We start from the raw sequence: 27,351 nt of genomic DNA on the forward strand, positions 1-27,351 counted from the left end.
CATATGAAAGCACAATTATATGTTTCAGATAGCTTTATTGATTAGCCTATAGGCCATATGAAAGCACAATTATATGTTTCAGATAGCTTTATTGATTAGCCTATAGGCCATATGAAAGCACAATTATATGTTTCAGATAGCTTTATTGATTAGCCTATAGGCCATATGAAAGCACAATTATATGTTTCAGATAGCTTTATTGATTAGCCTATAGGCCATATGAAAGCACAATTATATGTTTCAGATAGCTTTATTGATTAGCCTATAGGCCATATGAAAGCACAATTATATGTTTCAGATAGCTTTATTGATTAGCCTATAGGCCATATGAAAGCACAATTATATGTTTCAGATAGCTTTATTGATTAGCCTATAGGCCATATGAAAGCACAATTATATGTTTCAGATAGCTTTATTGATTAGCCTATAGGCCATATGAAAGCACAATTATATGTTTCAGATAGCTTTATTGATTAGCCTATAGGCCATATGAAAGCACAATTATATGTTTCAGATAGCTTTATTGATTAGCCTATAGGCCATATGAAAGCACAATTATATGTTTCAGATAGCTTTATTGATTAGCCTATAGGCCATATGAAAGCACAATTATATGTTTCAGATAGCTTTATTGATTAGCCTATAGGCCATATGAAAGCACAATTATATGTTTCAGATAGCTTTATTGATTAGCCTATAGGCCATATGAAAGCACAATTATATGTTTCAGATAGCTTTATTGATTAGCCTATAGGCCATATGAAAGCACAATTATATGTTTCAGATAGCTTTATTGATTAGCCTATAGGCCATATGAAAGCACAATTATATGTTTCAGATAGCTTTATTGATTAGCCTATAGGCCATATGAAAGCACAATTATATGTTTCAGATAGCTTTATTGATTAGCCTATAGGCCATATGAAAGCACAATTATATGTTTCAGATAGCTTTATTGATTAGCCTATAGGCCATATGAAAGCACAATTATATGTTTCAGATAGCTTTATTGATTAGCCTATAGGCCATATGAAAGCACAATTATATGTTTCAGATAGCTTTATTGATTAGCCTATAGGCCATATGAAAGCACAATTATATGTTTCAGATAGCTTTATTGATTAGCCTATAGGCCATATGAAAGCACAATTATATGTTTCAGATAGCTTTATTGATTAGCCTATAGGCCATATGAAAGCACAATTATATGTAATGATCTTGACTTATTTTTTCAAGTTCATGTGGAAGCTTGGAAAAATAAAGTTTTAATGAATATCAGCAAGATTTGATAGCTCATTTAGGATATGAAGCCTTTTCCAAATTATTCTAAAGCATGTATATTTATTTACATGTTATTTTTCGACGTAGTCACGCAAATAACCTGGGCGTCTCCTAGTTCTTTCTGACCTCGCGGTTCAGTTCTGGTGGTGTTTGAGCTGGTCGGAGGGGCTGTTTTCCTCCCAGCTCTTTCTCTGGGCCATCGGGCTCTGGATTATTGGCGACTCTTTTCTTGGCCATCCGGCCTTGGATTAATTTTGAATTTTCCTTGCTGTTTCCCTCGGGACCTGATGGCTGCTGGAACTCTGGGACCTCAGCTAAGTCTTGCGCCCGGTCATTGTCAGCTGTGGATTCAAAGTGGTATTGGTCATTACCTGTCTCTGTTGGTTTGGTTTGGTCAGTTATTCGTTTCCTTAACTGATCTATGTGGCGCCGCCACATTCGGTTGTCTGGTAGCTCTACCACATACGATTTTGGCCCTGTTACTTTTGTTACTTGTCCTGCGAGCCAACTAGGGCCGTCCCCATAGTTTCGGCCCACACCGGTCGCCTATGCTCATTTCCCTTGTTTTTCTAGCTCCCCTTGTAACCCTCGGGTGTGTAATGGGGTTCAAACGTCAAGTGGGCACCGGAGTTTCGTCCCATTAGCAATTCGGCTGGGCTTTTCCCAGTGGCTGTGCTTGGGGTTCTGTGCTGGACGGCTAGGAAAAAGTCTATTTTGTTTGCCAGTCACCTGGCTTGAGCCTGACACGCCTCCTTAGCGCCCGGACGGAACGCCTGCAAGGCCATTCGACGAGGGTGGAAAGGTGCAGAGAGGGCATGTCGGATGCCTTCCTCTGCCAGGTACTCTTCAAACTGGGCTGCCGTGAATTGGGGCTCATTGTCGGACACCAGAGTGTCCGGCAACCCGTGAGTTGCGAATAGGTGGCGCAGGGTTGCGATTACTGCTTCGGCTGTGGTGGACTTCATAAGTATGATCTCAACCATTTGGAAAATGCCCCCACCACCACTAGGAATGTTTGGCCGTGAAAGGGCCAGCAAAGTCAATGTGGATTCTTGTCCAAGGCCCTTGGGGCTTTTCCCATTCTCTGACTGGGGCTGTTGGGGGTAGCGGTCTGGACTCTTGGCAAGCTTGGCATTTCCCTACCCTCTCAGCAATCTCTGCGTCCATGGGTGGCCACCATACAATGCTTCTTGCTAACCCCTTCATCCTCACGATGCCTGGGTGACCCTCGTGGAGGAGGTCCAATACCTTGCCCCTTAACTTCACAGGAATTATTACACGATCACCCCATAACAGGCACCCCCCTTGTGCCGAGAGCTCATCACGTTTCTTAACAAATTTTTGAACTGTCGCCCGCAGAAGGGCCACCCTCTCTGTACCCAACCGAGTACAGTCCTTAACACAATGTCCCGGTATGATGCCCGAGCCACTTCCTTTGATGTGACTGGGCCAGAGTCCAACGAGTCAATAAGGAGGATGGGTGTCCCCGGGGTGGGGTCTTCGGTCGCCCCCGGCAGTGGGCATCGGCTCAATGCGTCTGCGTGCCCCACTTCTTTCCCCGGTCGATGCTGCAGCTTGTATGAGTAAGCGGCTAAAAATATAGTCCATCGAGTCAAACGTGGCGAAAGTGCCACAGGCGTTGGCCGGTCGCCAGCCAGTAATCCCAGTAACGGTCTGTGGTCAGTCACGATTTCAAAATTCCGCCCAAAGACATACTCATGGAATTTTTTGACCCCTGATACAATGGCTAATGCTTCTTTGTCTAATTGGCTGTAGTTCCTCTCTGGGGAGGACATCGTTCTAGAGTAGAACGCTATAGGGGCCTCTGTGCCGTTTGGAAGTCTGTGGCTGAGTACAGCCCCCACCCCATAAGGGGACGCATCACAAACCAGCACTAGGGGTAGTGAGTCGTGATATTGGATGAGCAGGCTATCACTTGAGAGCAGGTTCTTTACTGCTTCAAAAGCCCTATTTTCTGACTTTCCCCAAGACCAAACAGTATTTTTCCCTAAGAGCCTATGCAGCGGTTCCAAGAACGGTTGCTTTGTTCTTTAAAAGACCGCGAAAATTAACCAATCCCAGGAATGCCTGCAGCTCTGCTTTGTTTTTGGGCGCTGGAGCCTTCCTAATTGCCTTAACCTTGCTCTCAGTAGGGTGAATTCCTTTCTTGTCTATCCGGTAGCCCAAGAAATCGACCGATTCGACCCCTATCTGACATTTATTTGTCTTGACTTTTAACCCGGCTGTCCGGAAAATGCTCAAGACCTTTCTTAACCGCTCCCCCAATTCCTCCATGTTTTCCCCTGAAATTAGGACATCATCGAAGTAGGGAACTACCCCTGGGAGCCCTTGCAGTAGTCGTTCCATCAGGTTTTGGAACAGCCCTGGTGCCACACTAACCCCAAATTGCAATCGGTGCACTTGAATGCCCCCTGTGCGCCACAATCGCTTGGGCTTCGCCAGCGGGCGCCTACTGGCAGTTGTTGGTAGGCTTGGGCCAAGTCTAACTTTGCAAAGACTTGCCCTTGCCCCAAAGAGTGCAATAAATGTTGCACCACGGAACCGGGTACGCCGCTTTTCTGTAAGGCTTTGTTAAGCGTCGCCTTGTAGTCAGCGCAAATTCTAATTGACCCGTCCGATTTGATGGGGTGACGATTGGCGTCTCCCACTTTGCGTGATCGACTGGCACCAAAATCCCTGATTTATGAGCTTGTCCAGCTCCTTATCAATTTTGGTTTTAGGGCAAAAGGGACCTCTCGCCTTAAGCCTAATGGGGGCTACCTGGGGTCTAAGTTGAAGGAAATAGGGGTCCCCTTGTACTTGCCCAGGCAGTCCTTGAAGACATCTTGAACTCGTTAAAGAGAATGTCTTTCAAATTGCAGTCACTTCTGTAGATGCCAGTCACTCCCATGCCCAGGGCACGAAACCAGTCTAGTCCCAACAGACTGGGCAGAGTTCCTTCGACGATCGTGATGGGCAGGGTCTTTTGTGAGGCATCCTGACTCGGACGGAGGTGGTCCCTCGAACAGGGATGCGATTCCCTGGTAGTCGTGCACTCGTAGCCGCTGTGCTTGCAAATGGCGCTGCGACGGACGGCAGTGACTTCGCCAGGGTGTCCCAGGACATGATGGTGATCGCTGATCCCGTGTCTACTTCAAGCTGCACCGTACTCCCTCGATCTTGGGCTTTGTGAAAATCTTCTTTTCCACTTTGGTTGAGGCGCGCCTATAATGACAGTCGTTTGGTTAGACTTCGCCTTTCTTGTTTGAACCAATCGCGGGCCGCCTTTCCGGTTCCGCTTTGATTGGTCGATTTGAATTTTCGGCGGAAGGTTGGGCGCTCTGCAAACCTGAGCTAAGTGCCCTTTCTTCCCACACCGCCATGTTGCGTCTTTAAACCTGCAGCGTTGGCGCTGATGCTGCCCTCCGCAGCTTCCGTGACTCGTCACGGTCCTCAGTGTCGCGCTCGGTCCGCAGACCCTTCCTCATCCTCGCCTCACCTTCGGATTCGGACTGAATCTCCTCCTGGTGTACTGGCGTTGGCTTTGCGCCGCCTTGGATTGAAGAGGCTTTTGCAGAGTCTCTGCTGCTTTAGTAGACATTTCGTGTGCTCTGGCCTCGTCCAGGCGGTGGCTAGTGTCAGGTTGCTCCTGGCTAGCAGTCGCCGCCGAGGCGGATGTCCTTGACCTCGGATGAGTTGCTCGAGTAGCACTTCGCCTAAGTCTCGGTATCCGCAGTCCTTGGACGCCTTCTAACGCGCCATGTAGTCACCGGCGGACTCGCCTCCATCTGTCTCACGTCTCCGAATTCAAACCGCTGCACGATTTGGACGGCGCCGGTGCGAAATGGTTCTTCAGCAAAGTCTGCAGAGTCGGCCACGATACCGATTGTATCGGCGTTGGCTCTGCCAGGGCTTCCAATCTCGATGACCTCGGGCCCGCAATGGCTTAGGAAGTAAGCCTTTGCGGTTATCAGGATCCTCAGTTCGTTGGCTTCTAGAAAGCTTTCGAAACGGGTCATATATGTTCCCCATTTCTCCTTGCCCGGGTTGTACGGTGCGGGTGGCGTGTTTGCCATTTCCGCGTTTCTGCCCTGAGTTTGCTGGGTTCGGAACTAGCGTGCTTCAGCTCGGTTCTGGTTCTCCTTAGCCTCGAGATCCCACCTTCGTCGCCAATGTTAAGTTCGGGAAGTAACGAGGCTGGAGACCAGGGTAGTGACAACAGCTCTTTAATATAGGGTGAACCCAGCAACAGGCTGGGGGAAAAACCTCTCCTTTTATACAGTTCTGCTGGAGGCTTCGTCCAATCAGCAACGTGCTGATTTCCCGCTCAAATATTTAAAGGCACAACTGTTAATACATAACAGTTAACAATAATCTTGTCAATACTGAACGTGTTATTTTGATTAACATTAATGTAAAAAGTAGCTTGGGTGTACACACATTGTGCCTCCAGATGTTTAAGAGAAACATACCACATAATTCAGAGCAGATACAAGCCTTTTTGCATATCCTTTCTCTCTCCCGCACCTTTTCCCACACAAGGTGGCACTCACAATCTAGCTCTCTGCACATTCTGTACTTGTGAACAACACATATGAAACTTCAGAATATGAATTTGACCATACACATTAAAATAGGGGCCCTGATCATTGTGAAAGAATCATTTTATTCTAATAAGAAGTGCCATACTAAGCAAGATTCAGATCCTTATTTTTGTTTTTGAAAATGCCAGATATTTTTATGGTTTGTGTTGGCTGTAGCAATAGCATTTAGACTTATGTACTACCCCATAGCATTCTCTGAACAGTTTACAAATGTCAGCATATTGTTCCCAACCATCTGGGTCCTCATTTTACCAACTTTGGAAGGATGGAAAGCTGAAACAACCTTCCGCTGGTCAGGTTCGAAATCGTGGCTGTGGGCAGAGTTAAGTCTGCAATACTGCATTCTAATCACTGCATCACCACAGCTCCTTTCCCATTCGGTACCTTTCCCATTCTTTGCTTTTCACTTTAGCTTGGTGCAGCTATCACTCTAATTCTAAAGATTGGTATTGCATCTTAAAGCCACTTGCGGGGAAAAGTGTGAATGTTTTTGCCATAAGAATTCTCAGGGAGCTCTGGCTATGAGTTCCAGGAATGGTAGGCCCAAGTAAGACTGAAATTTGGATTAAAGGGTTCTGTTTTGGAGTAGGTAGACAGCTACTTTAGAGTTGTTCACAGTTTGTATAAAAATCATATTGAAAATCATATTCATATTGGAAATAATTTTTTTTTTAAAAATCCTAGATTTTGTTATAAGTATAACAAGCTGTTATCACAGTCATGTATTGTATTTCACTAGATTGTTAGGTTCTTTTCAGCAGAAAATTTGGAAATGATGTATTGATTGAAAACCATGCATTGATCAGATTTAGACTGTTAAAAGATTAGGAGCAGATAAACACACACTTCATTTATAAGCAATATATTGTATTATTTTCAGTCAATCAAACTTCCTTAATAAGAACTACAGTAGGAGGAAGCTTACTGATATACATAACACAGTCATGTTTATTTTAAAAAATGAGGTACAATGTGCCATTTCAAGAAAAGATGTGGTTTCTTTAACGAAGAAAAATGTGTGAGAGAAAATTCTTTCTATTCTTTAACGAAGAAAGATACAGCATGTGTGCTCATGCCTACTCTGAAGCATCTTTCTGCTTTTGGACTGAAACATCCAAAGACTGGATGTTTCAAGGTTGTGAGCATTTATTCATGCAGTTATGATAAGTGAAACCTGATTCAATTATATGTTTCAGTTAGCTTTATTGATTAGCCTATAGGCCATATGAAAGCACAATCATATGTAATGATCTTGACTTTTTTTCCCAAGTTCATTGGAAGCTTGGAAAAATAAAGTTTTAATGAATATCAGCAAGATTTGATAGCTCATTTAGGATATGAAGCCTTTTCCAAATTATTTTGAAGCATGTATAGTAATAATTGCTTTGTTACACCACTGAAAATATTGTTTGCAATAATCTATAAGCAACCAAACACTATGAAAATTTTACTACCCCTTATTTTCTGTACCAGAATCTGGTATATGGAAGTGTATCTCAACATGAATGTGTCACTTAATATCTTAACTGATCATCACTGCTAGAGCTATTGTTCCATGAATTTTAAGGTCATTTTAATTCTCAATCTAAGCAAGTGGTCGATGTCACTGTTAGACTAATGGAGAACATGCTACAGGGACACACATAACAATTGCTGCCATTAGCCTTACAAAATTACAAGTAAAAGTAACATCAGAAAGTTGTTTAAAATTCAGTTAATCAAGGAAAGAAAACTAGTAATTAAAAAGTAATAGTTTAATTTATTGATGTTAACAGTAACAATAGTTATTGTATGCTATCCATAGTCACCTTTAGACTAGATGAAATTGAGAAATAAATAAATAAAGTAATAAACAAACAGATAAAGTAATAAAGTAATGATGGAGCCCACCTCCATGCGATTGAAGTCCTGCCCCTTTTTGCTTGCACCATGAGACAAGGTTTTGATCCCATGCTTGTAGCTGCCATTTTGATCACTCCATGCAGGCCTCCTTATTTTTTCTACAATTCCACAATTTTTATTCGGTACTCTTAAAAACGCAGACATATGTTAGTTTGGTCTTACTGGTGGAAGTTAATTTCTGATAAGAGTCCTAACATTTAGAAGCAATGCCTTTTTAAAAAAAATGTCATTACTTTTGTATGTGTGCTGAATCTAATTAATACAGTACATGCTGAATTGCATATCATCCTGTAAAGGAGGGATGGGGGACGGGATGACATGTAGGTGCCTAGTCTACCACACAGGGTAACTGATAGGGATGCATTATGTTCTAAAAAAAACCAAAAACCAAAGGCAAAGCAGTATCTGATTTCCTTGGTCATGAGCAGCCTTTTTATGCAATGCCTTTTATCATGAGGAAAAGTATATGGGCAGGATGGAAATAGGCATTGAAACAATAATGAATTGTCAGGAAGTTTCTTTGATTTATTCCCCATTTTCTTATTTCATAGAATACTGCAGGGTATGTATGTGTGAGAGCCACGTTTTAAAGCAAATTTAGGCTTAAAATGAGTTGGGGGTGGGAAGAGATAAAATAATAACCTGGAGATTTTTTTCCCCAAGATGTCCCCACCCACCCTACGCCACCTTCAGTATGACCTGACATAGCTCATAAAATCATCTGCTACAATGACTACTTCAGCTTCAACCACAACAATATACCAGCACACAATAGATACAAACTTTAAAGTGAAGGGCTCCAAACTCGATTGCAGCACTACCAGATTCTGTGGTCTCATCCCAAAACCCCAAAAACTTTAACCTTAGACTGTCTACTGTTGACCTCACCCCATTCCTAAGAGGTCTGTAAGGGGCGTGCATAAGAGCACCCGCGTGCCTACAGTCCCTGTCCTAATGTTCCCTTTAATTGTATTCATTTTATGTATTCAGTTCATGCTTTTACTTATATATATTATCTAATATGTACTCGAGAAAAATAAAAAAATTAATACAATAAATAAACAGAGGAGCGCGGGGACAATGCAAACGTTGACTGGGATTATCTGGAATTTTCGGCCCCCAAGACACGCACGCACACACACCCCAAGCATATACACAAACACAAAGACACACACACAACTCCTCTCCTCTCCTGGAGGATCGCCTGCGAAAAGGCGGCTGGCAGGCAGCAGAGGGAGCTGCAAACCCTCAGCCTCCTTTCTCTCTTCCTCTGCTGTGGGCCGAAGGAAGGAAACGGCCGCTCGGCGCTCGGTGCCGCGGGGATGCGCTTCGCTGTCCTCCTCCTCCTGCTTTTGTTGGGCGCCTCGAAGGAGAAGAGGAGCTTTCGACCGCGGGTGGAAGCGGGCGGGCGGTAGAAGAAAACAGCCAGCGGGACCGAAGCGAAGACCGGTTTGGAAAACCAGGGTACCCTCTTCTTCCCACTCGAGACAGCGGAGACAGCCCTTGGGAGGCTTCTCCCTGGTCAGATAAGAACCATCCCTGACTTCTCCAAACACTTGACCCAAAAGCCTTGAGCTGGAACCATCTGCCTGGTTCATCCAAGCGTTTCATCAGCGGTTTAAGGGTGGTTTTTTTAAGCCATCATTCTTCAACCTTGGTGGCTTTCGGATATTTTGGACTCCAGTTCCCACCCATTAAGGATGAAGGGTAGGCTAGGGTGAGAGTTATGAGGATTGAAGGCCAATATACCCCGTAAAGCCCCTGGTGGAGGGCTCGGAGGAGAGAGAGAGAGAGAGTGAGAAAGAGAGAGAGAGAGAAATAGAAACATGAAATTTGGCATCTTTTTATTATTGCTCTAGATGGGAAACCAACACTTCTGGAGGGCACCAAGTTGAAAAGGGAGAGGAGAATTTAGTTATAGCTCTTCCTTTGACATATTCAGAATAATTTTTCAGTGTCCAATAGAATAGAATAGAATAGAATAGAATTTTATTGGCCAAGTGTGATTGGACACACAAGGAATTTGTCTTGGTGCATATGCTCTCAGTGTACATAAAAGAAAAGATTCGTTCGTCAAGGTACAACATTTACAACACAATTGATGATCAATATATCAATATAAATCATAAGGATTGCCAGCAACAAGTTATAGTCATACAGTCATAAGTGGAAAGAGATTGGTGATGGGAACTATGAAACGATTAATAGTAGTGCAGATTCAGTAAATAGTCTGACAGTGTTGAGGGAATTATTTGTTTAGCAGAGTGATGGCCTTCGGGGTAAAAACTGTTCTTGTGTCTAGTTGTTCTGGTGTGCAGTGCTCTATAGCGTCGTTTTGAGGGTAGGAGTTGAAACAGTTTATGTCCAGGATGCGAGGGATCTGCAAATATTTTCACGGCTCTCTTCTTGATTCGTGCAGTATACAGGTCCTCAATGGAAGGCAAGTTGGTAGCAATTATTTTTTCTGCAGTTCTAATTATCCTCTGAAGTCTGTGTTTTTCTTGTTGGGTTGCAGAACCGAACCAGACAGTTATAGAGGTGCAAATGACAGACTCAATAATTCCTCTGTAGAATTGGATCAGCAGCTCCTTGGGCAGTTTGAGCTTACTGAGTTGGCGCAGAAAGAACATTCTTTGTTGTCCTTTTTTAATGATGTTTTTGATGTTAGCTGTCCATTTGAGATCTTGCGATATGATAGAACCCAGAAATTTGAAGGTTTCTACTGTTGATACTGTGTTGTCAAGTATTGTGAGAGGTGGAAGTATGGAAGGGTTTTTCCTAAAGTCTACCACCATTTCTACGGTTTTGAGTGTGTTCAGTTCCAGATTGTTTTGGTTGCACCACAAGGCTAGTCGTTCGACCTCTCGTCTATATGCGGATTCGTCATTGTCTCGAATGAGACCAATCACTGTTGTGTCATCTGCGAACTTCAGTAGCTTAACAAATGGATCATTGGAGATGCAGTCATTGGTATACAGAGAGAAGAGAAGTGGGGAGAGCACACAGCCTTGGGGGGCCCCTGTGCTAATTGTACAGGTATTTGATGTGATCTTGCTTAGCTTCACCTGCTGCTTCCTGTTTGTTAGGAAGCTTGTGATCCACTTACAAGTCTGTTCCGGTACCTGTAGCTGGTTTAGCTTAGTTAGAAGAATGTCTGGAATGATGGTATTGAATGCTGAACTAAAGTCTACAAAAAAATGGCTGGTGACATGCAGAATTTCATCTATCCGTGCATTAATCCTGTTCCTAAACTCAGAGGCGTCATTTCAAAAATCAGATCTTTATGTGAAACTCCAAATTTGAGATAACAAGCATTTTCTCCTTCCACTGTTCTTTCTTGCTTTCCATGGGTGTTTGAAAAAGGCTGAACTGGAATTGATGGTGCTTACCTTTATTTGGCAACTGTAGTTGCCAAATAAAAGTAAAGATAATTAACCTTAGATTAATTATCTCTTTACAATGACAAGAAAATGAAGAAGTGGTGGAAGGATGCTAGTGGGCCAGTTTCTCAATTAATCTGTGATTATTGTGTGATATTAGCTCCTGTGCAGGCTCCCTGTTTGCAAAGTGTGATTGTGAGGTATGTTCACACATGGCATTACATCATAATGTGGCTGATGTGGGTTTGGCATAATGTTTTATATATATTATTATTTGGGTTTGTAAACCCAAATTATGGTGTAAAACAACGCCTGAACCAGATCATTCTCTGTATATCTGGTGGGAGATGGCGAGTTTTTTTCTGTTAATTAACATGTTGGAAATTGTTTACTTTGGAGATTATTTTTGAATCTTCTTGCCTGAAATATGAACCATTGTTTTTAACGGTTAATCTCCAAAGGTCAGGGGTTAAAAGGATCTGCAACCTTGGTTATGAGCACACCTGACAGATTTTCTATGAAAATTTTGTGATGGTAAGATCATTGCTGGTATGGCCTAAACATTAATTAGCAACATACAGCAGAATATCAGGAATCTAAGGAGGTTATTTGTAAAGGCAGAAAGCCAAAGGCCAGACCATCATAAGAATTGTAGGCTTACCTGTATAAATACTGTTGCTTGCTTTCTCTAATACTGCTTGTAGCTAAGCTTTATAGATGTCCAGTGAAATTTCAAAAATAAGGTATAAGTATCACTGAATAAATTTGGGCATCCTCCTAGAAGAAAATGAGGAAAGATATGATGTCATAATCAAAATATTTGTTTGACTGAAGCAAATTATTTTGTTTTTCTTAAAAGATACAAGATGTTAATTTCTACCAATATTCACTGCCAGTTTGATGTTCACTGTGTTGTTAAGAGTTGTCTCAGAGGCTTCTCAGGAACATGCAGACCCTGAGGTAATGAAGTGTATTCTACTTTAATAATGCATTGCATTGATTTATTTTCCTCACTATATTACTGGTTTAGTTTTACAGCTGTTTACTTTGATTTTTTCCCCATGATTTCACATTCTTTGTCTCCATTTCAAACTGTAAAAAAAAAAGTGATAAAATATAGTCTTTTTTTAAAAAGGTGCTTGTCAGACGTTGGAACTAAGACAATGAACTTAAGAAAAAGTACTATAGATTAAAAAAAATTAAAGAAAAAAGTTTTCTATTGTTTAAATTTCCAAAACTAAAATAAATTTTAATTTCATATCTGTCTAAGCAGTATTTTCCAATATCTACTCCAATACGGGATACGAGCTGAACCAATTTGAATTGATTCATGTCTGGTAATCTCTGCATTCTAGTAAAGACAGATATATTCCAAAAACAAAATCTCATCTTCAGTAAATCCAGTTATATTGAGGTACTGAAGAAAGATTGAGGAGACCTGTGTCAAATCTGGCCTCAGCTATGTAAGGTCTTCCAGTGATTCTAGACCAGACATTCTTTTTTGAGCCAAATTATCTCACAGAGGTATTGTGAGGATAAAATGAAGTGACATCCTAGGTCCACTATTTAATACCTGAAAGTCCTATCTTTTATACATAACAGATACTATCTAAAATTGCAGAGGCAAAAGATCCCAGTTTTTCTGCAATCAGTCCATCTCACTGTTTCTCAAATATCCCATATTTCTCTCTGTATTTCACAGTTGTTAACTGGGACAAAATAGTAATCTAACATAGTTAGTGCTCTCTTAGCATAAGAATCAAACTTTTGCTGATGCAGTTTCATGCTCAGGTTCAGCTAATGTTTTACTAAATGTTGAGTATTGGATAAAAGCCACGGTGGCGCAGTGGTTAGATTGCAGTATTGCAGGCTACTTTTGCTGACTGCCGGCTGCCTGCAATTTGGTAGTTCAAAGCTCACCAGGCTCATGGTTGATTCAGCCTTCTATCCTTCCGAGGTGGGTAAAATGAGGACCCAGATTGTTGAGGCCAAGAGGCTGACTCTGTAAACTGCTTTTTTTTATTAATCTATTTTTTTTAAAATTTACATTTATATCCTGCCCTTCTCCGAAGACTCAGGGCGGCTTACATTGTGTAAGGCAATAGTCTCATCCTATTTAATCTGGTTAACAGAATGGACTCTGTAAACCGCTTAGAGAGGGCTGGAAAGCACTGGGAAGTGGTATATAAGTTTAAGCGCTATTGCTATTGCTAATAGATTTAGTGACTCCTACAGTACCTTATATCAATATTTGGGATATGTACTTTGCTAATTAGCACTAGGCAAATATTCAGAAGAGAGCAGATGTGTAAAAGCTTATTGTTGTGGCTCCCGCCCCCGAACCTGGCCCCATGCCCGAAAGTGCCTTCGAGCCGGGCCTGCTGCCAGAAAGTGGCTCGGAGCCGGGCCTGCTGCCAGAAAGTGACTTGGACAGTGGGGGGGAAGGGCCATCAGGACTTACCTCGGAAGCACCGGCCTCCCTGGATCAGCTCCAGGAGCCAGAAGCAGGCCAAGTGAAAGAGATAACAAGGCCTCCTTCCCCTGACTCTTTCCCCTCCCAGGCCATGCCTGCAGACCCAGCTGACAGCAATCAGGCTTGGCTCAATCCCAGGTTTCGTAGGCAGGAGAGAAGAGAACAACAGAAGCAGGGGAGGGGCAGGCCTAGGAAGTGCTGAGTCATGGAGCCACACCCCATAGGATATAAAAGGCAGTAAGAGCTGCTGTGTCTCTTTGTATCAGGCAAATCCACGGATTGACTAGAGCTGAAGGTTATGACTCACCAGCGTCTTGGCAGCCAACGAGGGCTCTTGGCAGACGCTGGCTCTTTTGCTGCCAGAGCTGATAAGAGCCGGCTAATTAAGCCATCGTTCGGACGGGGGCGAGGAGGACATAACACGTATTTTCTAAAATTGTTAAAATAGCGGAATCTTTTACAAAGCTTACGTGGATGCTTCAGGAGCTATCTGTACATGTTCAACCACCTTACTGAAAACAAATTCACTGCCTCAAATTCACTGACCCTGGAGAGGGAAGAACACTTGCCTCTGATCACTTGCCTTAGATCTGTTTGGATGAGTGCCTGGTGAGAGCAGGAGAGTGTATGGATAGGCCAGGAAATCTGCTGAGTGCTGTAGGCAGAACCTACTCTGAGTAAGTAGGCTTCTGGATGATTGGGAATCGGTCCCTAGCCTAGGGGTGGGTATGGAAAATTAGGGGTTTGTCTTCTTTGCCCGTGTTATATCTTTGCTCCACAAGCTCCAGTAGCTTCCAGTTTGCTTCCACATGTAATTCAAGGTCTTGGTTATTACCTAATAAAACCCTACATGACATGGAGTCATGGTATTTGATGGACCATCTTACTCCTATCATTTTTACACAGCCTGCCCAGAATGGGCAGGAGGGGCAGGTCAAAATTAAGATATTATTGTAATCTTTTCTCTGGTTTCATAACACTGAATGGATTTTGGAAAGTTTCAGTACAATATTGCCTTCACATTTCATTGGTTTAATGTTTCAATTTTAGGAAGTTTTGTTTCAATCCTTTAATTTTCAATAAAAATTAGTTACATAGGATGTATATTTATATAATATGAAGAGTTACTTTTAAAATCCCTTAGCTACCCTTATTTATATTTTAGGTAAAATATATGACAACAAAACAGGATACAAGATTCCATATTTTTAAAATACATAATATAATATAAGCGTATCTTAATTTTTATTAATTAAATTAAATTAATTTTATTTTATTTTTATTTTATCTTTCATTCTAATGCATATTTGTTCCTATATATTTCTGCATTATTTTTCCTTGAGTTAAACATTTTTCTGTATATCAAAAATCATTTCTTTTGCATTAAAAAATAAAAGTTACATAAATAGTATGAAGAGCTTTGTAGCACCTTAAAGAGAAAAAAATGAACTAAACAAAATTATTTTAGAGTTATTTATTTATTTTAAAGTTGGGTTTTTTTTTTTTGCAGAGTACCTACCTATTTATTTTATTTATAATTTAATTTCTATACCGCCCTTCTCCTGAAGGACTCAGGGCGGTTTACAGCCATATTAAAATACAAAGAATAAATAGCAAATTTAAAAAGAATTTAAAAACAAATATTTAGCAGGCCAATCGACTAAAACGGTCATAGACCGACATAAAACCCCTTAAAATTTACAGTTAAAATACACTTAGGCTAGTCCCGCTCGATGAAATAATAAAGTCTTCAATTCCCGTTTGAAGGTCCGGAGGTCGGGGAGTTGGCGTAACCCCGGAGGCAACTCATTCCAAAGGGCCGGTGCTGCCACAGAGAAGGCTCTCCCCCTGGGGGGCGCCAACCAACATTGTTTGGTCGACGGCACCCTGAGAAGGCCCACTCTGTGGGAGCGCACAGGTCGTTGGGAGGCTATCGGTGGCAGAAGGCAGTCTCGTAGGTATCCCGGTCCTAAGCCATGGAGCGCTTTAAAGGTGGTCACCAACACCTTGAAGTGCACCCAGAAGGCTACCGGCAGCCAGTGCAGGCCACGCAGGATAGGTGTTATATGGGAGCAACGCGGTGCTCCCTCTATCACCCACGCAGCCTCATTCTGGACTATCTGGATATTATTTTAAAACAACTTTACAAATGTCATCTACAAATGATAATAATTTTTTTTAAAAAATGTACTTCATCTGAATATAATATTTACAAAGGATAAAACTCCTTGAAAAGGTTTTGCATGAAATAAACCAGGGTTGTACAAGAAACCACATTGTATTTATACTGAAAACTGCTTTGCTGTGTTGAGCCTTATGTTGTTTTATATTGGAAGATCTTAGTTGGAAAGAAGAATTGGAAGAAGTAAGAAGTTACAAACTCTTTCTGTCAGGAAAATAGCAGTTTTCTCCCTCTACTCTCCCCACTTCCAAATGCCATTAACATTTGGATAATGGTTAAAAGAATACAACATGAAATGCATACAGAACAAATGTAGTAAATTAAACTCAGGAGAACTGTAGCAAATCAGTTTAAAAAGCTCAGTCATTTGATTCCATACATTTAAATGTATTCGTAATAGGCATCCATTCTTATTATGTGAAAATGGCAAATTATTATAAAAAATAAAAATGTATGTGATAATTTTTCCCCATTTCTTATGTTATGTCCACTTGGTAATATTCCTGTTTTCCAAAAAATTCTCTTCCCACCCATATAGGTTTGGTGGTATATGTCTTCCTCAATCTCGAATTTCTACCTGAGGCTGAAGAGTTGAGGATTCTACACAATTATTTTAGCTGTTCCTAGCCCTGCACTCTTCTAGACAGAGAGCTCTGATGTTGTTCCTGGGATCTATTAGAACCACTTTTCCAATTTTGGTGACACAGCCCAAATGATCCTAACACCTTGGCCTTTACTTTCCACATCCTCTAGAATAGAATAGAATAGAATAGAATAGAATTTTATTGGCCAAGTGTGATTGGACACACAAGGAATTTGTCTTGGTGCATATGCTCTCAGTGTACATAAAAGAAAAGATACGTTCATCAAGGTAGAACTCTATAGTTCTTCCTTCAGGCCCTGGTACTTCTCCAGCTTTTTACCATTGCTGTCTTCTGGTTCTTGTGTACAACCACAAAGTCTGTTTGATTGGCATACATACATACATACATACATACATACATACATACATACATACATATATGTCTTGGCATTTTCGAGTCTTTTCACATGTAAGGTTGAGAGTATCTTGGCGACGTTTCGATGAGGTCTCACTCATCATCTTCAGGCTGGTGCTTTCGGCTTCAAGCTTCTGTGGGCAAAACGTGGTCGGAACTGCCTTCTTCCTATAAATACTGGTGGGGAGGTGGGGAGTGTTGCTGTGAGCGGGTTGGTTGGCTGTGTGGAAAGGATCCTGATGAATATCAGTCCAAAGAATCTTAATTTTTCCAAAACATTTGTATTCTTTTGTAATATAAATGCAAAACATTTATAATTTTTTTAAAAAGCCATATTGTATAAAACTTAATAAAACTTAATGTCCCCAAAGGCTGCTTTATGAGAATAAGCTTAAAGTTGTCCTGGCTCTCAGCTACTCCTTTCCACACAGCCAACCAACCCGCTCACAGGAACACTCCCCACCTCCCCACCAGTATTTATAGAGAGAGGGCAGCTCCGACCATGCTTTGCCCACAGAAGCTCGAAGCTGAAAGCACCAGCCTGAAGATGATGAGTGAGACCTCACCGAAAGGTTGCCAAGATACTCTCAACCTTACATGGGAAAAGACCCAAATATGCCAAGACATACATACATACACACACACACACACACACACACACACATACACATACACACACACACACACACACACACACACACACACACACATATATATATCTCCAGAGTGAATGCTTTAAGATGGTGGCCCCCAACCTTTTAGGCACCAGGGACCAGTTCTGTGGAGAAAGGTTTTTCTGTGGGCCAGAGGGGATGTGGCTTCATGTGCTGCCTGCATTCTGTTTATAGGGCTTCACTTGTTTCTGCAATCCGGTTTCTGTCGTGCCACAGCCTGGTGCTGGTCTATGGACCGAGGGTTGGGGACCTTTGCTTTATGAGCTGTAAACTCCTTTTAAACCTTTGTGTTGTACTTAAAATGAATAATAACAGTACAAAAATGTCCAACTTCAATCTGTAAACACGTTTAAGCACTGTCAGTTAATGTCTACAAATTCTCCTTTGCTTTGAGTTTGCCTTTCATATGTGTCCAAATAGAATAATTTGGATCTGTCTTTTTAAATTGATATATTCATGCTGGGTGTGTTATTTTGTTTGAATTGCAGGCCCATCTGTGAGGTTGGAAGCAAATTATCCATCTCTGTGTGAGAGCTTGGACAAGGGAAAGAACGTATTCAAAATTGATAAAAGGATTTGTATGGGGTTCAAAGTGGAGCCAAATTTGAAGTAATATCCCTGATCCTGAATAGATGGCTCTTCAGCTTCATCCCCCTGCTTTAAATATTTCTCCAGTAGAAGCTAAGAAACTGTGTCTGAATGGAACACCCTGGATTTGGCATCTTTTTGAAGAATGTGTCAGGAATGCATGGGAATACTGGAGCATTCTGCTGGGACTGATCTCCATTGCCTGCTTTCTGTTTGCTGCACTGCCGTGAGTTTAAACCTTTAAGCATTTTTCTGCTTCATACATGAGCAATCTTGCCTGAGGCTTTACTCAGAAATTGCCAGTTTGGTTTATTCTTTGATGGATTTCTGTTCCTTTCTACATATTATAAATAGATAAGCCAGAGCAGCATGTTTCTTCTGTTTAAAGTATTCTGTGATGGTTGATAAATTAGTTGGCTATATTCTATTGTGGCGGTGTTTTGAAAATACCAATCTATGTCATCTGAAGCTCCTTCCTACAAGAGTAGTGGGTGATATGTTTCCTTCTGCTTTATCTTGGAGGAAAAATGGATACACAACTGTTTCTTTGAAAAAAAATCAAGAAATAACCATTCTTGGCATATGTGGGATGCATTACTCTGTATTCCCTGGGGCTCTTTCTGGACTCAGTTCCATGTTAAGCTTATGTGTGTTTTGAGCGAAAAATATCCACAATGGGATTAGCCAGAATAATCAATAGGTCAATGTTTTTTCAATCATGAAATCCTAGAGAATAATCCCTTAACCTCCATTCTTTGTTCATAGAAAGCCATTATGATGTAGTCGTTAAGGGGATGGACTAGAAATGGGGAGACCCAAGTTCTAATCCTTCCTTGGTCATGGAAGCCAAGTGGTGACCTTGGAGCCAATCACTATCTCTCAGACCTAAACAGCATAATACGCGGGTACCTTTGCTATATGAAGGAAGTGAGTGCAGTGCAAAACAAGTGGACTTTGCCATGAAACAGGACAGATGCCAAGAGGAACAAATTCATTCCTCACTTGTACAATATGGATACGGGTAGTCCTCGGTATATGACCACAGTTGAAATTGGAACTTCTGTCGCTAAGCAATACACTCATTAAATGAGTAGAACCTGATTCTACAACCTTTTTGGCCCAGTTTGTTAAAGCAAATCACTGCAGTTGTTGAGCCAGCTGTCAAGTGCTCAAATTTTGATTGGGTGACATTGTGATGGTCATAAGTGGGAAGACCAGTCATAAGTCACTTTTTTCAGTGCTGTAAGTTTGAACAGTTCTTAAATGAGTCATAAATCAAGGACTTCCCTGGACTACTAATTGTCTTCACAGATTAATTAATAAGCTGTGAGAGAAGGTTTTTCTTGTACTCTGACAATAATTACAGTCGATATTATATGATTCTATTCAGTTCTATGTCAGAGAACTTGTTCCTTTTCTTCTGTATACTGCCTTTATCTTTGCTTTTATCAGAGTTGACTGAGATGCATTTTACGATCTCTGAGTTGCTGGACAGTTCCATTGTTTTTTTCCCCCTCAGTCAACTCTATGTAGCCTACCAGAATGGAAAAGTGGAGCAAGCACTCTCCTTGGGTTTTCTGCTGTGCTGGCTTGCAGGAGACCTCACCAATTTTATTGGCTGCTATTTGACAAATCAACTTCCAATACAGGTAAATTTCACTAGCGTTTTAGTTTTATACACTTGACAGTGGCTAATGTATATAAATATGAACTTTGGAAAGTTCTTTTTATTGAATCTTCTCGAAAAGAAAAGAACAAGTGAGTGAGTGAGCAAAACTTTTGACATGTATATTATTATGTGTTCTATAAATTGATATATGAAATTAGACTTCATTCTTTTTTCTCTTTTCCAGACTGTAACTGCAATTTTTTATATTAACATGGACATAATTGTGATATCTCAGTTTTTCTACTATAAGCTAAAAAATCAGAAGATAACAAAATGTAAGTATTTTCAATTGAGATCTTTACTGCAGTAGTGGGTAATGTCTTCAATATTTATATGTGACATTTAAAACTGCCCAAACTATGCAAATTTAAATGGCACGATGGAGTTACAGGGTAAGATTAAGATTGTTGCATTTAGAATTCTGTAATTTTAGAATAGCATATGTAAAACATCAGCAGAAAAAAAGATGAAGCTAAAAGCTTGAATAACGCATCACTAACCTGGTTGCTGAAGGATATTTTGCTGTAATTGGCAAGTTACAGAATGAATTTGTTCACATTGTTCACAGTAACAGCTGTATGTACTAGCCAACAAAAAGGAAGTATAGTGCAATACATTTAACATCATTTGTGATCTTATTTCATTTTGATGGCATAAGGACAGGTACTGTCTCCTATAAGGATATAAGAGTGAGGTCTAATTCCCAAAGGTCCCTCTTTGACACATTGATTGTTCTGAAAGATGTGTATTAGGGATATTTTTTTTTATCCCCTCTTTTTTGAACATATACATCAATTCAATGTTAGACCTTTTTCATAATCTGGACTTCTAAACTACCAAGGTGCAAAATTCCTATAGTCCTCCATGCTGAGGAAACCGCCATAATTTCGCAAACCCCATATAGGGTTGAAAAGAACAATGATAGCAATATTATGTACTACATACAAAATCAATAGGTTGTAAATTTTGATAAATCTAAAATTCTGGTCTTTGCTACAGCCATTCAACTATCATGGACATTGTAGAGCATATTTCATTTAAATACTTTGGAGTGGTTTTCCATTCTAAAGGCACCTGGAATGAGCATCAGAATTAAGCAACGTAGCTAGATCTTCAATTACTAGAAAGTGCCTTTTGTAGGTAAGGAGAGACCAATTAGCCCTGCAGCATTCAAACATTTTGAGGCCAGTTCATGGGCCTAAATTTTTTTACAGTGCACAAGTGGGACTTTAGGCAAAGAAGGATGCGCTGAAATCAGTGCAAACAAAATTCTTGAAATCAATCCTTGCTGCCCTCAATGGAACAGCAAACACCTAGTTAAGGCTTAAGATAGGAATGCCCATAATCTAGGTTAAGGGCATGAAGGAAGTGGGTGAATTAATTCCTGAAAATCCAATTCTTCCCAGCTGGGTTGATCCATCTACTTTTAATGAATAATTTTCATTCATCCTGGAAATAGGTTGCCAAGCAGAAGTTGGCATTGTGCAGGTTTTCCAGAGTATTCCTAATTTCTTTAGGATATGACCAAGTAAAGGATCTAGGATATGAAGAAGCTAAAGTTAATAGGTTGTCCCAATATGACAGAAATTGAGTACAACAAAGAGGCTTGGGAAGAAGCAAAATACTTACAAAAATCTTAACTTTTCCCGGGTTGAGGATAGCATTTTTCCAAGCCAGACATATTTTACCATCCACATTGGTGCTAAACAGATACTTCCAAACCCCATTAACCAAGCATACCTGCCCATTTGATTACAAGGAATTCAAACCTATTTTTCATGTATTATCACACTATAAATTCTGTAGGGAGTTCAGGTCTCCTTATATTCTTCCTCTAATATTTAAATTCCAAGGAAGGCTAAATAATTTATATCTGAATCATCTGGAAGATTCAAAATCCTTGATTACTTGGTCAGTAGCCAAATTTTGAGTTCCGCAATGGAAATAAAGCAAAACGGTTCCTGGGATAACCACTTTTATTTTATTTATCACTTTTAGGTGACATTTGTTTTTATTTCATATATTACAGTATTTTAAATTTACATCTGCATAGTTAATTAACATATAATTATAGTAGCTTATCTTATATCATTTCAACCTCTTGTTATGTTGGTATCTTATTTCATCCATTCAATTTTACTTTTGTGTTGTATATTTTAAAATCTTACTAGACATTGACCAAATAAACATCATTGGTACTACATAGGGGTATTACAAAATTTATCCTGCAAGATCATTGATGATAAAACAGTTGAGTCACTATAAAAACACCCTGCTGCTCATGTGCATTAGAATAGTACCATTTATATTGCAAACAGTTTTTTTAAAGCAATCAAATACTTTGTTTGCCCTATTTTTCATTTGTCTTTCAAGGCGGAATGAATATGAAGTATTCTTGTATAGTGTGGGTCATGATATGCTTACTACTCTGTTTAATCTTACCTACTCACCTGTTGATGAGAAATAACATCCAGAATACTATTTTGGGATCCAATGAGGTAAATCCTTGTTTTAAATTACTGTCAAAATTTCCATGTAGATACATTAGGCAAGCTGATAGAATAGAATAGAATAGAATTTTATTGGCCAAGTGTGATTGGACACACAAGGAATTTGTCTTGGTGCATATGCTCTCAGTGTACATAAAAGAAAAGATACGTTCATCAAGGTACAACATCAAGATGTTGACTGATCTCCCAAAATGAAAGCAGAAACAAAACCCTATACAGAAATGGAGCTAGTTAGTACTCAGATGGGATATCCCATGACAGTAAGTAACAATGGAAGTTGAAAAAAAAAATATTCTGGAAGAAGATAGCAGCAAACCTTTTTATATTTTGCAAAGAAAACCATGCAGATATATCAATATAGTACTCAGAAGATGAATTCTACCTGAGGGAGTCCTTAAACTTAATATTTATAAACTATAAAATATTTCTAAAGATTGTAACAAACTCAAATTATATAGAAAATATCTACTATCCCCAATGTTTGGAATACTGCGTTTTCAATTTTGACAAGGATTTCCATGTTTACTGTTTTAGTACATAGCATGCTATTCACAAGTCATTTTTGAATTGCCTTCTGCAAATGTTAATACTTTTCTATTTTTTTAACTCTTCAGAAGTCTCATGGCATGGTTGAAATATCAGGCTTTGTTTGTGGCTATTTATCGTGTGTGTTTTACTTGGGATCAAGAATTCCTCAGCTCTATAAAAATGTAAGTTTATTGGTTCTGAAGATAATGTGCCTACCTATAACAGTCATAGATAAAGTGAATGATCAATTACAATCTCACTTCTAAAATCACTATAGACCAGGGGTGTCAAACTGGATTTTTTGAAGGCTGGATCAGCATCGTAGTTCTCCACGGGCCAGCCGGGGGTGTGGGGGGTGGGGAGAGAGGACGGATGCCTCCTGCAGCACTTTGCTGACCAAAACAGGGTGCAGGGGCACAAGCGCTGTTGAGTGCTTTTATTCAGCATTCAAGTTTTTCAGTCATCTTTTCAATACTACCCCAGTTTTCCATTCTTTTAATAAACACTAATTTATTGATGCTAAATATTGAATAATAAATAAAGATAATTCCAATTGGTGGTTTCTTTTTTAATTTTGGGTTATTTAAGGGAGGATACACTAGATTCCAAGTTAATCTATGTCCAATTTCACCATATTTGATTAATGTAGCTTCCTGCGTTCTTAACTCAGTGGAACTGAGGACAATGTGAATTCAAAAGCTTACAATGGTCACAAAACAGTTATTTCAGAAACATGATGAATTACTTATAACACTGCTTTGCTATATTATCCTTTAGTTCCAAAGAAAATCGACAGATGGGACGTCTTATATTTTGTTTGCATTAGCCATGATAGGCAATGGAACATATGGCCTGAGTCTCCTCTTAAAGATGCCTGCAACACAATATCTTATAAGTCTTTATTTCTGGCATCATCTCCCTTGGTTCATTGGGAGCTTTGGAGTATTATTACTAGATATTTTTGTATCCTTTTCTAATGAAAATTGATAGTCTTGCTAATTCTTAATTAAATTCATAGGACTTGCAATGCTGCAACCTGCTGTGACATTGCAGGTCATGTAATCAAAATTCAGATGCTTGGCAACTGATTCATATTTATGACCATTGCAGTGTCCCAGGGTCATGTGATCCCCTTTTGTGACCTTCAGCCAAGCAAAGTTAATGGGAAAGCCAGATTTACTTAACAACTGCGTTACTAACTTAACACCTGCAGTGATTCACTTAACAGCTGTGGCAAGAAAGGTCATAAAAATGGGGCAGAACTCACAGTCTCACTATCTCTGCTACTGTTACCCCTATTTTTACCTGACTAGGTGGCTCTGTGGCTAAGACACTGAACTTGTCGATCAAAAAGGTCGGCAGTTTGGCGGTTCAAATCCCTAGTACAGGTCTCCTGTGTGAGCAGGGGGTTGGAATAGATGACCTCCAAGGTCCCTTCCAACTGTTTTACTGTTACTTAGCAACAGGAATGTTGGGCTCAATTGTGGTTGTAAGACAAGGACTACCTGTATATTTCACAATATTTTTATTTCAAAGCAGAAATGAAACATTCCTCCCCTCCCCATGTATATGCGTTTGTCTGTCTGTGTCTCTCTCATCCTCGTGCAGTTATCTATTGCAGCTCTGGAAGCAAGAAACATTTTATTGTCCACTCCAGAGAATGAATAAACAGTTTATATGTGAATTTGTTTTTTTTATGTTTCCTCATTCTATTGTCATGCATGTGCATGAGAGCAAAAACTGGAATCTGGATCAAAGGAAATGTGGTGCTGTTCTAAATAGATATTTGTATACTTAATTGGAAACCTCATACAATTAAATGTATGTATACCTATTGTATTTACATACACATAAGATTGAATTTCTTTTTTAAAATATTAAGGCTCGTGTATATCTCGTGTTCATATTGTTTCTATGGTATTTTGCCACAAGCTCTAATTTCACCAATAAATAAGTGGTAAGAGTAATTCGTTTGATTTCTCTTAAATAATTATGCCATGTTCATTTTCAAATTGTTTTTGTTTGACCTCAATAATATTTCTCTTAACTGTACATCCAGATAACTGCACAATTTATTATATACAGACCACAAAACAAGATACTTGGTTCAGTGGCCTTGGAGGTGGAACCCTTGCTCATAAATGAAGATTCTTAATGTGCACATTTCTTTGGTCTCGCATTCTTTTAGAATAACTTGGATCTGTAGTTAACTATCTTGTTGACTTGCATAGAATAGATCAGTTCTGGATCCCTGTCAGTGCATTCATTCTACAGCCTTAAAGATTTTTTTTTTATAAGCAGAGAATGGTGCTAATTGGGTTCTTAAGCTATTGCCAGATTATTAACGTTAGTCTTAAAGCTGATTTATGATTAATCTTAAATTATTGGAACAAGTAATGAAGCCAAAACTAAACATTTCAGGATGAATACATTGCTTGGATTTTAAGAATCGTATTCTTAGATATTTTCCAAATTTTGGAATATTGGATACCAGTTATTGTTACTTCCTTTTTTCTTGGTGTTAATTGTTAAACAGATTTACGGTTGCATATATATTTCATGACAACTTATACAATGTAAGGCATACTAAAAATGGCCAATATAATATCGTTTGCTGAAATGCTTCCAATACTGTATTTTACCCCCTTGTTTTGCTGAACAACTAAACATAGGAAGAACGGAAAGAAGCCATCATGGTAACTCCTTTTGGAGTTAGCATTTCATAATGATTTTTAGATGGATAACCACATTTCACAGTAATAGTGCACTGAAAGTCCAAATCTCGCATGAAATTAAGAACAGCTTACCACAGGAATAGAAAATCTTTCTGTTGAGGCTTACGGCAACATCCATCCATGGAGAATGTTTTGGAAGCAACATGCTGGCAGGCAGCAAGGCTGAAGAACTCCATGCGCTCCATCTCTGTCAGTACTTATTCCTCACTCATACGGATCCTCCTGCCAATATCTGAACAATGGGAATAAAGATGCTGTGCTCGGTATTTTGAAGTGAGACTTGGAGCTTGACTCCATATTTTTGAGTGCAAATATCAATTTTAGTTCCACATGTGCTTATTTTAAAGCCCCGCTAAAAGAATTACAATATGCTTTGGAGTTATCCCAGCATCATGTTGAAAAAGTATACTCTTTCTGTTGAGTTTTAATTTCAAAATTTGCTAGCTGTTATCAGTTGCCATTTAAAAGCTTAGCAAGTTTTGAACTGTGGTTTGCTGCAGCTGGTCCCTCTGGATGGTTGCCTTGTTTCTAATCCTAATGAGATTCTTAGGTTTTATTATGTGTTGCTGATGAGGGTGGAATTAAGTACAGAGGGATGTTGGAGTCAACTTTTTAAAAGAATTAATTAATTCAGCAGCATGGAATTTGGTGATAGTGCCAAATTTTATGTTTCTGTATGCATGTGTGTATAAAAACATTGTTTCTTTTGATTAATATTGAATTTTAATTTAATACGTTAACATCTACACACTTGAAGAGCAGAATCTGTAGGGTGGCAGGGTAGAGGAAAAAAGGAGACTATCTTGCCTTTGGGCACCTCTTCTCTAATGGGAAACGATCTTTTCAATAAATTAAACATATTCAAGTGCATATTAGACTTTTTATTTTCATCTCAGATTGGATTTTTCAGTTGAATTATTAATAATTTGTTGGACTTTATATTTAGATTTGTTATAAAACCCATTTGGACAAAATAATAGCACCAGTCTTTACCTTGCAGAGTTTATCTCGGTTTATCTTGGCTTTCTAATCAAAACAGTAGAAGTATTTTCTTAGTAAATTAATGTTAAAAAAATATTCAAAAATTGTTCCGTCAATGTTCATTCAAATTAAAAGTCATTTGCATTTAACCTACATAAATCCTGTTTTTATTTGTTCAGTATTTCATCATCATATTATGCAAGGTTTTTTGACAAACACAACCTTTCCTTGTTTCTTACTAGCCTCTGTCTTCAGTCAAAGAACATGCTTGGAGTTTTCCAACCCAGTTACGCCAGACTAAAAAAAATAAAAATAAAAGAGATCATTACTACATGTTGAAAACTGATTTCTTCCTTATTTCCCAAACCTCAACTTCATGTTAAATGTAAATAGAAATCACCCGAAGGAGCATCATCATCACCATGACATCCCAATTATTGATTAGGTAATCCCTTTCAGTCTTTTTCTGGAAGTTAATATTACTCATCCCTGAAGAAACTACGAGGTCTTCCTTTATCCTTGAGCTGTTGGCAAAGTCAAGAACATTCCCGCTGTGGATTCCCAGGGCAGCTCCGAAACCTGCTTTAGTCAGGTTTCAAATTCCTAGTAAGTTTGATTTAGATACTTATATGTTTTAGTTTAATCTTAAAGCATCTGACTTCTTCCTTGGTTCTTTAATAAATATACTCAATTGGAAATGGGGGATGATTTAATATTTGTCAAATTTATGTGACATATTGTCAAAATGGCTGAGTACATTATTGTAAGGACAAGGAAGTTCCAGAAAAGGAAATACTTCAAAACAGCTTTTAAAACTGCACCAAACTCTTCGCTTTGTTGACAGAA

General features: G+C 39.5%; 1 protein-coding gene across 3 annotated transcripts; it reads left to right on the forward strand.

The window, feature by feature from the left end:
* Positions 1-9,108: 9,108 nt before the first annotated feature.
* Positions 9,109-26,668, forward strand: LOC131200912 (lysosomal amino acid transporter 1 homolog). 3 transcript variants are annotated; one of them, XM_058188314.1, is made up of 9 exons: positions 9,109-9,308; positions 12,027-12,127; positions 17,983-18,308; positions 19,602-19,731; positions 19,936-20,026; positions 22,125-22,249; positions 22,876-22,971; positions 23,567-23,752; positions 24,849-26,668. In XM_058188314.1, exons 3-9 carry the CDS (start codon positions 18,127-18,129, stop codon positions 24,942-24,944), a joined length of 906 nt encoding a protein of 301 aa, XP_058044297.1. In that variant the 5' UTR covers positions 9,109-9,308; positions 12,027-12,127; positions 17,983-18,126; the 3' UTR covers positions 24,945-26,668. The 3 variants fall into 3 exon arrangements, with proteins under 3 accessions (XP_058044297.1, XP_058044295.1, XP_058044296.1); XM_058188312.1 differs by having other exon boundaries at positions 9,109-9,251; XM_058188313.1 differs by lacking the exon at positions 9,109-9,308 and adding an exon at positions 9,687-9,865.
* Positions 26,669-27,351: the final 683 nt, after the last annotated feature.

Source organism: Ahaetulla prasina, chromosome 6 (assembly GCF_028640845.1).
Source record: "Ahaetulla prasina isolate Xishuangbanna chromosome 6, ASM2864084v1, whole genome shotgun sequence".
In the NCBI taxonomy this organism is placed as follows: Eukaryota; Metazoa; Chordata; class Lepidosauria; order Squamata; family Colubridae; genus Ahaetulla; species Ahaetulla prasina.

Coding starts and splice junctions, on each gene's coding strand:
- LOC131200912 (XM_058188314.1), top strand. CDS start 18,127: ATGGCTCTTCAGCTTCATCCCCCTGCTTTAAATATTTCTCCAGTAGAA. Junction 20,027..22,124: donor AAATCAGAAGATAACAAAAT/GTAAGTATTTTC, acceptor TTGTCTTTCAAG/GCGGAATGAATATGAAGTAT. Junction 22,250..22,875: donor CTATTTTGGGATCCAATGAG/GTAAATCCTTGT, acceptor TTAACTCTTCAG/AAGTCTCATGGCATGGTTGA.